The sequence below is a fragment of the Bos taurus genome, chromosome 27 (assembly GCF_002263795.3).
Source record: "Bos taurus isolate L1 Dominette 01449 registration number 42190680 breed Hereford chromosome 27, ARS-UCD2.0, whole genome shotgun sequence".
Taxonomy (NCBI): domain Eukaryota; kingdom Metazoa; phylum Chordata; class Mammalia; order Artiodactyla; family Bovidae; genus Bos; species Bos taurus.
In genome coordinates this window covers 19587988-19604305 of record NC_037354.1, presented here as the reverse complement: position 1 = coordinate 19604305, position 16318 = coordinate 19587988, and the positions used below count along the sequence as shown (strand labels likewise).

The 16318-nt window shown below is 44.0% G+C and overlaps 1 protein-coding gene across 8 annotated transcripts in view; it reads right to left on the bottom strand.

Annotated features, from left to right (window-relative positions):
• The window catches only part of MTUS1 (microtubule associated scaffold protein 1), a 186478-nt gene that overhangs the window by 28011 nt on the left and 142149 nt on the right, over window positions 1–16318 (bottom strand). For 7 of the 8 annotated variants that reach the window (XM_059882221.1, XM_015460846.3, XM_005225980.5 and 4 more), the window contains one exon: window positions 5537–5603. The exons of the other annotated variant lie outside the window; for it this stretch is intronic. In XM_059882221.1, coding sequence (XP_059738204.1) covers window positions 5537–5603 — 67 coding nt within the window. The remainder of the gene's footprint in view (window positions 1–5536; window positions 5604–16318) is intronic. 8 annotated transcript variants of the gene reach the window in all.

Sequence of the window (16318 nt, the reverse complement as noted above, 5' to 3'; positions counted from 1 at the left end):
CGGACATGACTGAACGACTGAAGTGAACTGAACTGAAGCTTATCAGTCACTGAATGGCACACCCTTAAGAGGTAAGAGTGAACTGAAATAGTAGGGAGGGAACACGGCCCCACCCATCAACAGAAAATTGGATTAAAGATTTACTGAGCATGGCCCCGCCCATCAGAACAAGACCCAGTATTCCCCTCAGTCAGTCTCTCCCATCAGGAAGCTTCCAAAGCCTCTTATCCTTCTCCATCAGAGGGTAGACAGATTGAAAGCCACCATCACAGAAAACTAACCAGTCTGATCACATGGACCACAGCCTTGTCTAACACAATGAAACTATGAGCCATGCCGTGTAGGGCCACCCAAGGATGGGTCATGGTGGAGAGTTCTGACAAAACGTGGTCCACTGGAGAAGGGAATGGCAAACCACTTCAGTATTTCTGCCTTGAGAACCCCATGAACAGTATGAAGAGTACAGTAGGAGATGCAATTCATCTGTTTGAAAGAATTGGGTGAAACACAATTGAAGACAAAATATTTTAGCTGGGACTTTAAAAATAAGTAATGAGAAGGAGGACTCTGGGGACAAACAATAGAAAGATAGTGGGAAGATAGAAGAGAGCCTTTAAGAGAGGATGATGTGTGCCCAAGAAGCAAAAGGGCTTCCCAGGTGGTGCTTGTGGTAAAGAACCTGCCTCCCAATGCTGGAGATGTGAAGAGACTTGGGTTCAATCCCTGGGTCAGGAAGAACCCTTTGAGAAAGTCAAGATAATCCACTCCAGTATTCCTGCCTGGAGAATCCCTTGTACAGAGGAGCTTGGTGGGCTACAGTCCATAGGGTCTCAGAGTTGGACACGACTGAAATGACTTGGCATGCACGCTAAAAAGCACAAAAGAGGTGTGAATGAGCCTGTGGCTGGGACCCAGGGAGAGAAAAGGAGGTGTGCAGAGGGGAATGAGGGTCAGACATCATGAAGCTGTACCAGATACGTACGGCCAAATCACACATGTTGGCTTTAGTATGTTTGGACTTCATCCCCAAACCCAAATGGGGGTCTACTTATGTTTGCGAAAAGTGTCCGCTAGATGACACACCTGAGACTTATTACAAGTCTAGTCCTGGTGGCATCTGGAGAAGAGAGAAGCAGGCCTGGAGAGAAGGTGATCTGCTGGGTGACCACTGGGATACTCTGCAGGTGAGAAATTATGGGGCTTAAATCAGGACGGTCAGGAGGGGCCAGTCTGAACAACATTTAGAACACAGATGGGTATCGTGTGGAGGATGGAGGAAGAGGATCATGACCTCAGTTGGTAGCTTGGGTGGTAAGTGAATAACAATCCACTGAAGAAGGTGATGAACAGACTGAGGTTTGAACAAGGAGACACTTCAGAGTATTCACAAAGCGAGGGGCTGGGAGTCAGGAAGTCTGATTACACTAGACTGACTTTTCTAGAGGCAGCTCTTCACTGGGAAAAATGTTATCTGCAGCTTGGGAAGGAGAAGACTAGAAAAATAAATCCGTCATCACCCTACAGGTTGTAGCTGAAACCATGGGAATGGACAGGAAAACAGCTGACCATAACAGCCTTACAATGACATTATTTAAGCGGTGAATGAAATTAGGCTCTGTCCACTTAGAAGATCCATTGTCATTAAACATGAGCATATGCAGACCAGGAGGCAAATGGCAAAGTGTATCCCAAGCACTTGTAATGTATTGGGAAGGGATCCATCACATCTCGTTTTTCCATTTGAAGGTCAAGAGAAAAAAATAGCCTGACCTAAGGGATTTCTACTACTACTTGTTTCTGCAGTATGGGCTTCCCAGGCTGAGTGGGTAAAGAATCTGCCTGAAAAGCAGGAGATGCAGGTTCGATCCCTGGAGGAGGGCATGGAAACTCACTCCTGTATTCTTGCCTGGAGAATCCCCATGGACAGAGGAGCCTGCAGGGCTGCAGTCCATGGGGTTATATAGGTTAGTCTGCAGTATAGTCTCTGCCCTCATAAAACAGCAAATCGGTTACTACACAGCCGTCAAGTGCACACATCTCACTATTTATTCGGTTGGCCAAAAAGTTCATTCAGATTTTTCCATAACACTTGGTGGTAGTGACTCTGCAACAAGTCACCTCATGCAGTCCTCACAGCCACCCTTAAAAAGGCAGACAAGGTTACTGCTGTTTTACAGAGAAAGCAATCGGGACAGAGGACGTGGGCTATGTCTCCCCTACCCGAGGTCATCCAGCTACCAAAGATCTGAATGTGCAGAGTATGCCCACAGTCTAGCCACTTTATACCATTGCCTGACACGTTAATGCTCAAAATTCTCCAAGCCAGGCTTCAGCAATAAGTGAACCGTGAACTTCCAGATGTTCAAGCTGGTTTTAGAAAAGGCAGAGGAACCAGAGATCAAATTGCCAACATCTGCTGGATCATGGAAAAAGCAAGAGAGTTCCAGAAAAACATCTATTTCTGCTTTATTGACTATGCCAAAGCCTTTGACTGTGTAGAGCACAACAAACTGTGGAAAATTCTGAAATAGACGGGAATACCAGACCACCTGACCTGCCTCTTGAGAAATCTGTATGCAGGTCAGGAAGCAACAGTTAGAACTGGACATGGAACAACAGACTGGTTCCAAATAGGAAAAGGAGTACGTCAAGGCTGTATATTGTCACCCTGCTTATTTAACTTATATGCAGAGTACATCATGAGAAACGCTGGGCTGGAAGAAGTACAAGCTGGAATCAAGATTGCTGGGAGAAATATCAATAACCTCAGATATGCAGATGACACCACCTTATGGCAGAAAGTGAAGAGGAACTAAAGAGCCTCTTTGATGAAAGTGAAAGAGGAGAGTGAAAAAGTTAGCTTAAAGCTCAACATTCAGAAAACTAAGATCATGGCATTCAGTCCCATCACTTCATGGCAAACAGATGGGGAAACAGTGGAAACAGTGTCAGACTTTATTTCTGGGGGCTCCAAAATCACTGCAGATGGTGACTGCAGCCATGAAATTAAAAGACGCTTACTCCTTGGAAGGAAAGTTATGACCAACCTAGATAGCATATTCAAAAGCAGAGACATCACTTTGCCAACAAAGGTCTGTCTAGTCAAGGCTATGGTTTTTCCAGTAGTTGTGTATGGATGTGAGAGTTGGACTGTGAAGAAAGCTGAACACTGAAGAACTGATGCTTTTGAACTGTGGTGTTGGAGAAGACTCTTAAGAGTCCCTTGGACTGCAAGGAGATCCAACCAGGAGATCAGTCCTGAGTGTTCTTTGGAAGGACTGATGCTGAAGCTGAAACTCCAATACTCTGGCCACCTGATGTAAAGAGGTGACTCATTTGAAAAGACCCTGGTGTTGGGAAAGATTGAGGGCAGGAGGAGGAGGGGATGACAGAGGATGAGATGGTTGGATGGCATCACCGACTCAAGGACATGGGTTTGGGTAGACTCCAGCGGTTGGTGATGGACAGGGAGGCCTGACGTGCTGCGGTTCATGGGGTTGCAAAGAGTCAGACACGACTGAGAGACTGAACTGCACTGAACTGACATGTTGAAACTGAGCGGTAAACTTTGCTACGTTAACTTCTTTCTCTTGCAACTCATGCTACCTTCAGTTAAACTGGCAGCCTCAAAAGCAGTCGTCCTGGACTGTTCCATCAGAAGGAAGATTACAGGCTTCTCTCTCCTCCTCTCATGGAAGCAAAGCCCTCCCCCAGACGCTCTGCACTGGTACTTGAGCAGTTCGATCTGACTCACCAGCAGTACTGCCACACTTCCTGAGAGGCCAGCCTTGGGTGACCGGACGATATGGACCGGCCAACCACACCTCCCGACCCTCCAAGAGCAGCAGGAAAGCCACACGCGGGCACCGGGTCCTTATCACAGATGGAGAGTGGGTGCCAACAGCCACAGCTACTTCCTGTCGGGCTAAGTGACTAACTGGAGGTGCTGAGTACCTGGGTCCACTGGGATCACGGAATCGTGCCATCCACTGAAAGGTGAAAAGAGGATTCCCCCATTCAAACTGACTGAATGAGAACAGTGTTACCTTGGTGTGTCTGCCTCGTCTTGCGGGAGGAGACTGAAATGTGAACCCCAAGGGAGGCTCCTCTCCACCTCTACTGGGTTAGAGCGAACCCTTAAATGCACACAAAAGGCCTCTTTCCTGATCTGCTGACCCTATATCCATTACATGATTTAAGGCACAGACAAAAGCAAGTTAAGTTGGTCGTCTGGATAATCAAAAGGGCAACAGTCACATTCAGTAACCTGGCAGAGAGCCTCAAGCGTCTGTGGGAGCTGGGTTGTTTCTTATCTGTGGTTTCCTTGAACTGTTTTCCTAGAACTCTCAAGTCTTTGGGGTCCCGAAGTCCCATCTGTCTTACAATTACTCTTCCATAGACAGTCCTCCTTCCTAAGGTCAGGAGAAAATGATGCCCCGGGCTAGGCATCAGGGTAAGCCAGGGGTCTGGCGCTGCTCTGCATCAGGAGGTGAAAAGAGAAGAGGAATACAGAGCCAAGGCTTCACCCCAAGTTCACCGCTCCTTGCTCCTTGACCGGGTGTGGTGGGAAGGCAGGGTGGGGGCGAACTTAAGTATGTTTAAGTGCCAGCAAATTATATTGACACTGTTTAAACTCTGATGCTGTCCACAGAAAAAGGAGCCATCTCTCCCGGAACTAGACCGAATGCCGTTTTCATCGCTGGCTGTTGCCTTTGCATTATTTATACACGTACCTACACACACACACACACACACACACACACACATGGAAAACCGCAAAGGGCCAGGAATACAGTCTTTCAGTGAAAAGATTCCAGCAAAGTCTGAAGTGACTGCCGCCAGCAGACTGTCTAGAGCTGCAGAGAACGGGGCTCGCATGGCAGTCAGCCCACTCCATCCCACAGGCTCAGGAAGGAAAGGCAGTACTGCCTCTATCTCATGAACCCAGGACTCTTCCAGAAAAGAACTAGAAGACAGTTCAGCCTGGGGATGGGGGCACCCGGGTGATAGCGAGTACCACAGACCTGAGAGGCACCTGGTGCCCCATGGAACTGGGTCCGATGGGAAGATTAGCCCAGGATGTACCTTCTAACAACATCATGCCCTCTCCTCACAGACCACCCCCAAGGAAGTGTGATACAATTACTGCTATGGGAGAGGAACTGTCTCACCACTCTTTATCATGAGAAATGGTTCAGGAAAAAAAATAAAATAAACAAAACCTGATGGAATTATTTAACAGGAATTCACACAATTACAATAACCAGTCTGCCCCTCTTTCCAGGAAGAGAAATGGTTTGGTCATCAGAAACTCTGCTCGGCTTAGTCAGATCAGTGCCCGGAATTCTGTGAACTTGAGGTCGAGCTGCCAAGATTCACCAGAAACATGGATAGGAGGAAGTGTTTGCACAGACACCAGAGTGAGGGGCTAACGTAGCCAGGGTGCGACTCCAGGCACCATGCAGAGAAGAAAACCAACTTGGCCGATTTCCCCCTCAACCCTGGAACATTAAAGAAAAAAAACAAAAGCTCTTACCTAGCTCTCCCCGGAGGTTGACAAGTTCTTGAGATAGGGTTTTGTTTTGTTTCAGTGCTTCCTCCCGCTGTGGAAAACACACATCAAGTTACTAATGTTTTCAAGAGGGTCCCTTTTCAGTAAAGCACACACACTCGTTATCACCAGGAAAACGAGACTCAAAATTGAGAAGCCAAGATATGAATCATTTAGGCTAAACAGTTTGTGTTGTTAAAAAAACACAGATGTCCCTTAGTTGTTAAGGAAATTCACATTGCAAAAAGTCTGTATTTTCTCAGGTTCTGCACTGAATGGCCCGTTTTAAAAATATTGACTTTGAGCCACGCTTCATTGCCAATCCCAGAACCTTTCTGCTGATGCATACTGTACTTCAGACGTAATGCACTCTCCTCCTCCAAGGGCAATTAAGGCCTCATCAGTGAAAGATAAATATTTAATGTTCTAAACATATGTACTTCATGCACTTTGTCCTATATTTGCAAATACAAAACTTTCCTTAGGAGGAGGACAGTACTTTACTTCTAAAAGGAAGACACACAAGTCTGTTATAAACCTCTGGCCAAAATAATAATAAATAACCCTTTAAAGACACAATGAAATTAATTTTACTCTGCTCCACATTATTTTCTAAGGATGATGCTATGTCCGATTGGCTCTCTAAGATGTTAGAGAAACATGTCAAAGAAAACCAGATTGCTCTTTCAGAATCCAAAAAAATTAAAAAAGCAATGATCAGTCTCGCAAAAAAGAACAATTTTCAAGTTACCAGCAACTCATAGCAAGCACACAGACACACATCCTTGTACGAATACGGCAATGAGATACAGTTTCTTAACAGGCAGACTCCCTCCCACCAGCGCGTTAAGGAAGAAGAAGGCAGAATTCACAGCTCTCTGGAAATGCCCCCGCTGGGACCGCCCAGGACCCAGCTCCTGCCGCCTTGCCGAGGCTATATGTCCGCGCTGCGGACCGAGATCACGGGACCGACCGGCCTTTGCAGGGGAAGAGTTGCTTGTCATTCAGAGCATTTCCCTCTGCTAAGATCAGACAACCTCTGCCTGCCTTCCTGACATTCTTCCAGAAAACCGCTAGAAACAAATCCGAATTACCCTTGTTGCCGCACATGGAGGATACAGGCACATTTTGCTGCCGGAGCAGCCCATTTTCCAGCTTCAGTCTCCAACTCCCCCCACCCCCCAGCGCCGGCCGAGAAGCGCACAGGTGGCCACGCCACCCACCGGGCCGGTCCGTCTACATTCAAAGCTCCGCCAGGAGGAGCGCCATTGGTCCTTGCCCGGCCTTACTCACGTCCTGCAGGTTGGCGTGTGTGCTTCGGACGCCTCTCCTCCCAGGAGCTGATGCTGCAGCTTCTGCCTTTGGCACCGGCAGCCTGTGATTACTTAAAGCCACAGCCCTTCATTTATGAGAAACCATAGCCAGACCTTAGGCTGATCGATTGCCATTTACTTAAATATCAGCTGGTCCAGTGGAAAGAAAAACCAAGCTCCTCTGCAGTGGATAATGGAGTTATTTTCAGATGTGTGCGCCTTTTTTATTCCCCTCTCTAATTGAGGTCATTAGATGATTATTCTTGCTAATAGAAAAAGGAAATGTGTTCTTCAAAACCTTTGTGCTGAGTTATGAAAGAGGAAACAAATGGCATGTGTTGTGACTTAGAATTTAACGTGACATTGTAAAATGAATGCCTTTTCCCAGAAAAATTAGCTTGAATGCTTACAACATGGTCCACTGGCATTTTAAGAAGTGTGACCTGCTGATTTGAGAGTTGGCGATCAGATCTATTTTATGAATTTTTTTTTTTTTTTTTTTTTACTGTGTAGTCGTTTCTCACTAAAAAGGTAGGGAAGTTAACGAAACACTAGCGCTGTTGTGGACATTTAACGGTGACTAGAATTTAAGTACATTTTGGCCTTAATGGTATTCTAAACGCTTGATTTTTAAAATGCAGTATTAGGTTGTTCTGAAAACACAATTCAATGAGTCCAAGGTTTTTTAGTGAACAACAAAGGTCCGTCTAGTCAAGGCTATGGTTTTTCCAGTGGCCATGTATGGATGTGAGAGTTGGACTGTGAAGAAAGCAGAGCATCGAAGAATTGATGCTTTTGAACTGTGGTGTTGGAGAAGACTCTTGAGAGTCCCTTGGACTGCAAGGAGATCCAACCAGTCCATTCTGAAGGAGATCAGCCCTGGGTGTTCTTTGGAAGGAATGATGCTAAAGCTGAAACTCCAGTACTTTGGCTACCTCATGCGAAGAGTTGACTCATTGGAAAAGACTCTGATGCTGGGAGGGATTGGGGGCAGGAGGAAAAGAGGACGACAGAGGATGAGATGTCTGGATGGCATCACCGACTCAATGGATGTGAGTTTGAGTGAACTCCAGGAGTTGGTGATGGACAGGGAGGCCTGGCGTGCTGCGATTCATGGGGTTGCAAAGAGTCGGACACGACTGAGCTACTGAACTGAACTGAACTGAATGAGTTTCCTGATGTAGAAATCAAAGTTTGAGGGAAATCAAGCTGGATGAAATGGGGAGATGAATAAAAATATCTATACTACAAAATTAAGTTGGTATAAAATTTCCAGGGATAATTTTGTGAAAATTTTCACATCCTATCACAAGTATCTACCAGGCAATCTTTTTGCTTATTAAAGGGGCCTTGGGGGCAAGTAGTTGAAATCCAAGGTTGGTTGGATCGCTGATGTGGAACCTGTGAGTACTGAGGACCAGCTGTACTACATCATTTTATATGAGGGACCTGGGTGTCCATGGATTCTGGCATCTGTTGTTGGGGTGTGCACGGGGGGAGGACTGTCCGGGAACCAACCTTGCAGATACCAAGGGTTGACTGTACCCATATGGACATTCCCCCAACTCTACTGCACTCAACCTGCCTCAATGCCCAGAAGCTGGGATCTCCCTGGTGGTCCAGTGGTTTAAGACTTTGCCTTCCAATGTAGGGGGTACACGTTCAATCCCTGGTTGGGAAGCTAAGATCCCACATGCTTCTCAGCCAAAACACCAAAACATAAAACAGAAACAATATTGTAATACATTCAATAAAAACTTTAAAAATAGTCCACATTAAGAAAACAATGCCCAGAAGTCATCAGTATCTTCCAACCTCTGGCAATCCCAGTGATAACAACAGAACAATTCATGAAGTCATTTTAGACTCTTCTTTAATGGGCTGTACCAAAGTCAGTCCGTTCTTTCTTCTGAATGTGTCTTGAATCCATTGCATTTTCTATTAATACTGCCTCCATTCTAATCCTGATCCTTGCCAACCCCATCCTGAACTATGGAAAGCCTTCCTCCACACTGTTTTGCAGAGGATTAGTAGATTTTCATCCCATATTCTTGGTGCATATAAGTATCCTTGCTCAATGAGAGCCCTCCATTGAGTGTATAAAGAATAAACTTCCAGAGGCAGCTCACTCTCTGAGCCTGCCCATGTGTCTCTCCAAATGTACTCTTTTCCTAGTAAACACTTCAGTTGTTTCACTAAAAAAAAAAAAAAAAAAAATCCATGAACCTCAAATCACCCAGCTCCTGTTTAGACGACCCACTCCGCTTCTGAGCCGGGCTTGCCATGTACATCCCATCTCTACAAGCTGGAATGCCTGGTCTTCTGTAATTGACCCATCTTATAAGCCTTCAGGGAATACTAACAGTCAATCATAGATACCACTGCCTTCCCCCACATGCCTAGACAGGACATTTATCCTTCTGAATCGGTTGGCAAGTTATTACTCAGTACCAATTAATGAAGTACCATTCCAGATGCTGGGGAAAATAAAGAAAAATGTTGAAGACATGGGAACAATGTCTGAAAAAAGCTTGGGGGCTATGTAGAGCTAAAACATCCAGGCCCCATAATTCAAGGCTGCTGCTGTTGCTAAGTCGCTTCAGTCGTGTCTGACTCTGTGTGACCCCATAGACGGAAGCCCACTAGGCTCCCCCGTCCCTGGGATTCTCCAGGCAAGAACACTGGAGTGGGTTGCCATTTCCTTCTCCAATGCATGAAAGCGAAAAGTGAAAATGAAGTCGCTCAGTCCTGCCCGACTCTTAGCAACCCCATGGACTGCAGCCTACCAGGCTCCTCCGTCCATGGGATTTTCCAGGCAAGAGTACTGGAATGGGCTGCCATTGCCTTCTCCGTAATTCAAGGCAGATGACCTCATACGAGGGACCACGGTACTGGATAATGGAAAAACAAAGGGCTTTTGATCCTACATGAGACGCCGACCACAGTGCCCATATCATGATAAGCATATGTTCAGTGTTCCTTTCTGTCTGACTCTCCTGGGAGCTTGCCCTTTAAGACATTTACCCTTTGTAGATGACAAAATGCATTTTGTCACTTAGATATTGATTGCCTGTTTCTTTTTGTTTAGCTGCTCATATATCAGTGTTTCTGTCTTAGACCTTTATGGTCCGGATAACAAGATTATTTAATTGTCTTTGTATTGTAATATGCAGAATTTCACACAATGTGGTGGGAGGGTGGAGAGGGAGGTGGGAATCTGGTTGGAAAAAAATGCTTTTATGCTCATGCATTACAGATATGAAGTGCTCCAAGCGGGGAGGGGGAATGAACTCACCATAATTTAATTAGGATTCCCCGGGACACAGGCACTTAGTCTCTGGCTGTCGTCCCATTGGTGAGCCTCAATGTGCTAGCTTGGGAGCAGTCAACAGCACAAGGGACTTTGCAGCAAAGAGCCAGGTCTGATGGCTCAGACGTAGGCTCTCTGTGACCTCCTCCATCCCCACTACTTCACAATGAATTGTGTCCACTTTTCTGGGTCTCAGACATTTTTACTTTTAGAGCGCTAGTGTCATTCAAAATTCATCTTTGTTTAGGTGCCACTTTGGGTTAGATTCCACTTTCAAAAATATCGGAGGCACACCACATACTGGTTAGATGTTTGGGGGCAGGCGGTGGGGTGTACCTGGAAACTTTTATGGAGAAATTGGGATTACTGCCATCAACACTGTCCTTCACTTGGCCAGTATGCACAGAACGCTTAACAGCTATGCAAGGATAAACCAAGAATCAGAACAAACTAAAACTAACAACAGCGTGTCCTTTGAGAAACAGAAAGTGTGGTATTGGTTACCAGGTTCATGAGACAAGCATTAGAATTTCTACTCAGTGATGAATGATTGTTGTAGTTGTTTAGTTGCTAAGTTGTGTCTGACTCTGTGACCACATGGACGGAGGCCCACCAGGCTCCGTGTCCATGGGGTTTTCCAGGCAAGAATACTGGAGGGGGTTGCCATGCCCTCCTCCAGGGGAAATGATGATGGTATCTAATGAATGATGTCTACTACCAAAGTGGTAAAGTCATAGTCATTAAATAGACTTGCAACAGATGGATAAGTGATAGTTCTAGGATTCCAACCACTTTTACATATAATTTAATGCTCCAAAACTATTTAGAAAAACTTAGCAATGACAAGATAAAACTGTATATGCAGATCTCTATCTATCTATATAACAATGACTTCTATAATGGGTATAAGAGAACCAAAGGGTTAAGTAAAAAGTTTGGGGAAAAAATGCTTAACTTCCCGCTTTGTTGTATCTTTCCTTCCCAACTATATTTTTAACAGTGCCCTGTACACATTAGGCAATCAGTAAATATTTGCTGATTGATTATAAAGAGCTAGAAAAGAGCAAAGAACATTTGTGTAAAGACTTTATAAGTTCACCTTACATCTGGGATTCCACCCTGTTCATTGCCCTCTTTGTTCATTCAGATACACATGCCTGCCTGCTAAGCCCCTTCAGCTGTGTTCCACTCTGTGTGACCCTATGGACTGTAGCCTGCCAGGTTCCTCTGTCCATGGGACTCTCCAGGCAGAAACAGTGAAGTGGGTTGCTATTTCCTCCTCCAGGGGATCTTCCTGACCCAGGGATCAAACTTGTGTCTCCTGCATTGGCAGGCGGGTTCTTTACCACTAGCATCACTGTGTCTATTATGCATGAGGCACTGCCACGGCAGCTGGGTGGTTTCCTAAGAAAGCAGCAGACCCAGATCCTGCTCTCAGTGAGCTTCCTATCTTAAAAAGTAAAAACAGCTGCAAAATGGTGATACAAACAGCCGACTCATTGGAAAAGACTCATGCTGGGAATGATTGAAGGTAAAGGAAGAGGGTGGCAGAGGCTGAGATGGTTGGACTGTATCACTGAGTCAACGGACATGAACTTGGGTGAACTCCAGGTGATAGTGAGGGAGAGGGAGGCCTGGTGTGCTGCAGTCCAGGAGGTCACAAAGAGTCAAGACATGACTTTGTGACTGAACAACAACAACAGCAAGTAGAGTGTGCCAGGGAAATGTACGTGCTCCTAGAGTCCAGAGAGTAGATAAAACAGAGCTATGGTGCTCTGTGATGACCTAGAGGGGTGGGATGAGGGCCTCAAGAGGAAGGGCATGTATGTTTACATATGGCTGATTCACAGTGTAGGGCAGAAACTAACACAACATTGGAAAGCAATTATAGTTCAATTGAAAAAACTTTTTAATTAAAAAACAAATAACAACAACAACAACAAAAAAAACAGAACTAGAAGGACCAGGAAGTATTCATAAAAGAGTGTCTTTGAGCATTCAATGGAGTCACAAGGCATTAGACCTTAAAAAATTGGAGGTAAGATGAAATTCACAGACAGCACAGGGAGCCATGAAGCTCAGAGTCCGCCCTGCTGTGGATGAAAGCATCTCTCAGGGTGCCCGACCCAGTGAAATGTTTTCTCTGGTACTGGACCTAGTCCTTCTGCAGCTGAGCAACTGACAGAATGTTTGGCTTGCGTTTAGGGGCCAAGTCATGTGGGAGGAAAGTATCTTCGAATGCTAGGACCACATGGAGCGCGGCAGGGGCATGCCACGTGGGGCACAGAGGGACCGAGGACACCGGTGAAGGGAGACTCCTGTCGCCCACCTCACAGGCACTCCTGTGCCTTTGCTCACCGGGGCGCAGAAAGCAGGACGGCCTCATCATTGAATTTGCATTTTTAACTTTGCAATTTGTATAACAAATCCATGTAAAGTAAATCCAGGTAGCAATGGGCTGCTACTACAAGAAAGATCTGAACACATAGGTACTGGGGAGAAGGGTGGTAACCCACTAAAGATATTAAACAAAGGATGAAAAAGGGAGGAAGTTTGTAGAGGATTTGAACAAGGCTTTGTCTCTCTCTTTTTTTAAAAAAAAAAAAAACCTACTTATTTGTTTGGCTGTGCTGGGTCTTAGTTGAGGCACACAGGATCTAGTTCCCTGACCATTTGCATCAGGTGGCCAAAGTATTGGAACTTCAGCTTCAGTATACCAGTCCCCCTGCATCGGTAGCTCAGAGTCTTAGCCACAGGACCACCAGGGAAGTCCCCGTAGGGGATTTTGAGTTCACAGTGACCTAGTCTTTGGTTCAAGTCCTGGTCCTCCTCTTATCAGCTATCTGATGATAGTCAAGTTACTTAACAGTTCTATGGCTCAATTTTCTTATTTATAATCTCCAACTTGTGTTTTTGGAGAGGATCTTATTAATAAGTGAGAATGTCTGGTTCTTAGTAAATACTCAACACATGTTAAACCCTTTCTGTTTCTCCTCTACCTTCCTGATTATACAGCTGGAGCACACAGGCAGTGAGGGGAGGACCGAAATGGGCAGCTTCTGCCAAATTATAGAGAGAATTTTATATTCCCTGTTACATACTGGAGTCATTCAAAAGAAGTATGTGAGCCATGGAGGTAGTTTTAATTTCCTAGTAGCCACATTTTTTAAGTTTAAAAGTTAAACTAATTTGACAATATATTTTATTTAACTCAGTATATCCAAATTATCAATTCAACATACAGTCAATAGAAAAATTATTAGTGAGATATTTCATATGGTCTTCAAAACCCAGGTGTATTTTACACTGACTGGATATCTCAATTCAGCCAGGCTACACTTCAAATCAAACAAGACCAAACCAGTCAATCCTAAAAGAAATCACCCCTGAGTATTCATTGGAAGGACTGATGCTGAAGCTGAAGCTCCATACTTTGGCCACCTGATGCAAAGAACTGACTCTTTGGAAAAGACCCTGATGCTGGGAAAAGATTGAGGGCAAGAGGAGAAGGGGGCAGCAGAGGATGAGATAGTTAGATAGCATCACTGACTCAATGGACATGAATTTGAGCAAACTCCGGGAGATAGTGGAGGACAAAGGGGCCTGGCGTGGTGCAGTCAGTCTATGGGATTGCAAAGAGTCAGACATGATTTAACAACTGAACAACAATAACATGCTTCAGATGCTCAATGGTATCTTCAAGCTAGTGGTTACCATATTGGGCAGATCAGCCATATAGACGATGGAGAGGCACTGAAGGAGTGCTTTGGAAAAATCAATCTACTAGCATTGCTTGAGATGGATTATAGGGGAAAGAGTGCAAGCCTGAAGACTGGTTAACAAGTTATTATCGTAATCTAGCAGATAGTTTATCCAGGGCTTGAACAAGGTTGGCATCGGTAGAAATGGAAAAGAGAGGATGAAGGAAGGGGAGAAATACAGCGGGATGAGAACTAACTCATCAGACTTGATTGCTTTCATGTGGAAGACAAGGGAACCAGAAGAGTGGAACGTGGGGTTGTTAGGCTGGATATAGTAAAGTAAATAATTGGCTTATCTCTACATAGACAAATTGTTCCCTACATTTAATAATTATGTACTTTCCAATTTAGTTTACTTGGTTATATAAACCAACTCTCAAATTCCTTTCTTACATAATAAAGAAAAACAAAAGTACTGAAAATAGATGAGTTTTAACTCAAAATCATGTGGTACTGTTAAGTCAAGATTCTAATAACAATAACAGATTTCCATTAGATGAAATAGAATTTAACCTATACATTTTACACGTTTTGTCTAATAGCATAAAATATTGAGCGGTAAAGTAAAAAGTGCATAGAATCAGAAATCAGAATTCATGCTCTCCCATCACTGGTTACAATGTATACAAATTTTGAACAGTTTATTCAATTCTTAGAACTGTTTCTTCTCCCACTAAGAGAAAACTATCATATGTCTCGATTATACCACAGTGGTTTTATCAGCATGATAAGAAATATGTGAAGTACTATAGTAGCTAAATGCCATGGGTATCACAGAAGGCAAACAATAGGATTTTTCTTCTGGTGTGTGCCTATTACTGACTTGCTAAGTTGCCTTGAGAAAGAATTTAGCTCTGTTCCCAAATCTTATAATAATGACTAAAATATCTACTCTTTTGAGCTCACAGGAAGACAAGTGATAGAGAGACATACAGAATATAAGCCTAAGCTGTTTTTTTAAAAGAGTATTTATGAAATACCTGAAAGCATTGTTTTAAATTTTTTAAAGGACACTTAGAAATTAAACACACAGATATGTTCTCAGTGTCTAATCATTCCATATTTACCACAAAGGCAATTTCCCATCTTAATTACTCATATTACATTTTAGTGGGTCCATATACATTATTCTACTTGTGTAACATTTTATTGTTCAAATCAGTGGCATAATGTTCCTGAAGGACAACTCTAATGGGATAAATTTGTGCAAATAAATATTTAGACACACACCAAAAACCAGAAAAATACTGTATGCAACTATAATTTAAAACTAGATAAATGTCTACATCTCCATCTCAAAAAAAGATGTGTACGTATACACACACACACAGAGTATATGTAGAGAGATATATCTATAAATATATGTGTGTGTGTGTGTGTGTGTGTGTGTAGGCTACACTGTGGGATCTTAGTTCCCCGACGAGGGATAGAACCCATGCCCCCTCCATTGGAAGCAGTGTCTTAACCACTGGACCACCATGCAAGTCCCTCAAAAAAATTTTTAAAGAGAGAGAGAGAGAGATTTGAACAAAGCTGTAAAATGTTCACTAAATACTGATCTAAACTGTCTACTAGCCTGGAAGCTTGTCAAAGGCACAGAACAAGTCTCATTCACCTCTGCCTCCCCTGCCCCAGACAGGCGATCACATCAGAGTAGCCTAAGAATAAGTGCCGGTTTGTTGGATTGAACTGAACTACAGAACAGGCAAACTAGCCAGGTTTCCTCCTGAGATGTCATGTATCCTTGTCTTTAAAACAGTGATTTAAAAATACCTAGAGAGCTCAAGTTACATTCTCATCCCAGTATTTCCCCTTAAATAATTAACTTTCTGTTGCTATGCCAGTAGCGTATGTTCATAGAAACTTGGTTTTCTCGATGAATTTTAACTAGTTCCTGAACTGACATCCTCGTATCAGGGGAAGAGTCAGTAAGCAAAGAAAATCTGTTTCATGTTTGTTGTACCACACACTATCTTAGGAATGGATGAAAATTCTGAAGAATCCTTGGACCAACCCTGAGAGTTATCTCAAAAATTTGACCCGTAATCATTCTCATTTTCAAACTATTAAGCTCACTGCGTGATATGGAAAGCTACACATAGTTCGATAAAACATGAAGTGAAAAAAAAAGTTAATGCTGTGAAACAAAAGTCCTATTGTATGGCAAGACAAGACAAGTTTGAACATAAAATGTTCTTGGTCCTTTGGCCTTCTCTCTCCCTCCACTGTGTATTCGTATCTGCGTTATGCATCGGCCAGACCTCCCCCATCAGCAGAAATACCTGCTCAGCCGTTATAAAGAGCACCATTCTAGCGTCAGCAAGACAACTCCTCAAAGATAACATTCCCTGAGAGCCTGTGAGGGCTCATACGACCTGCCACT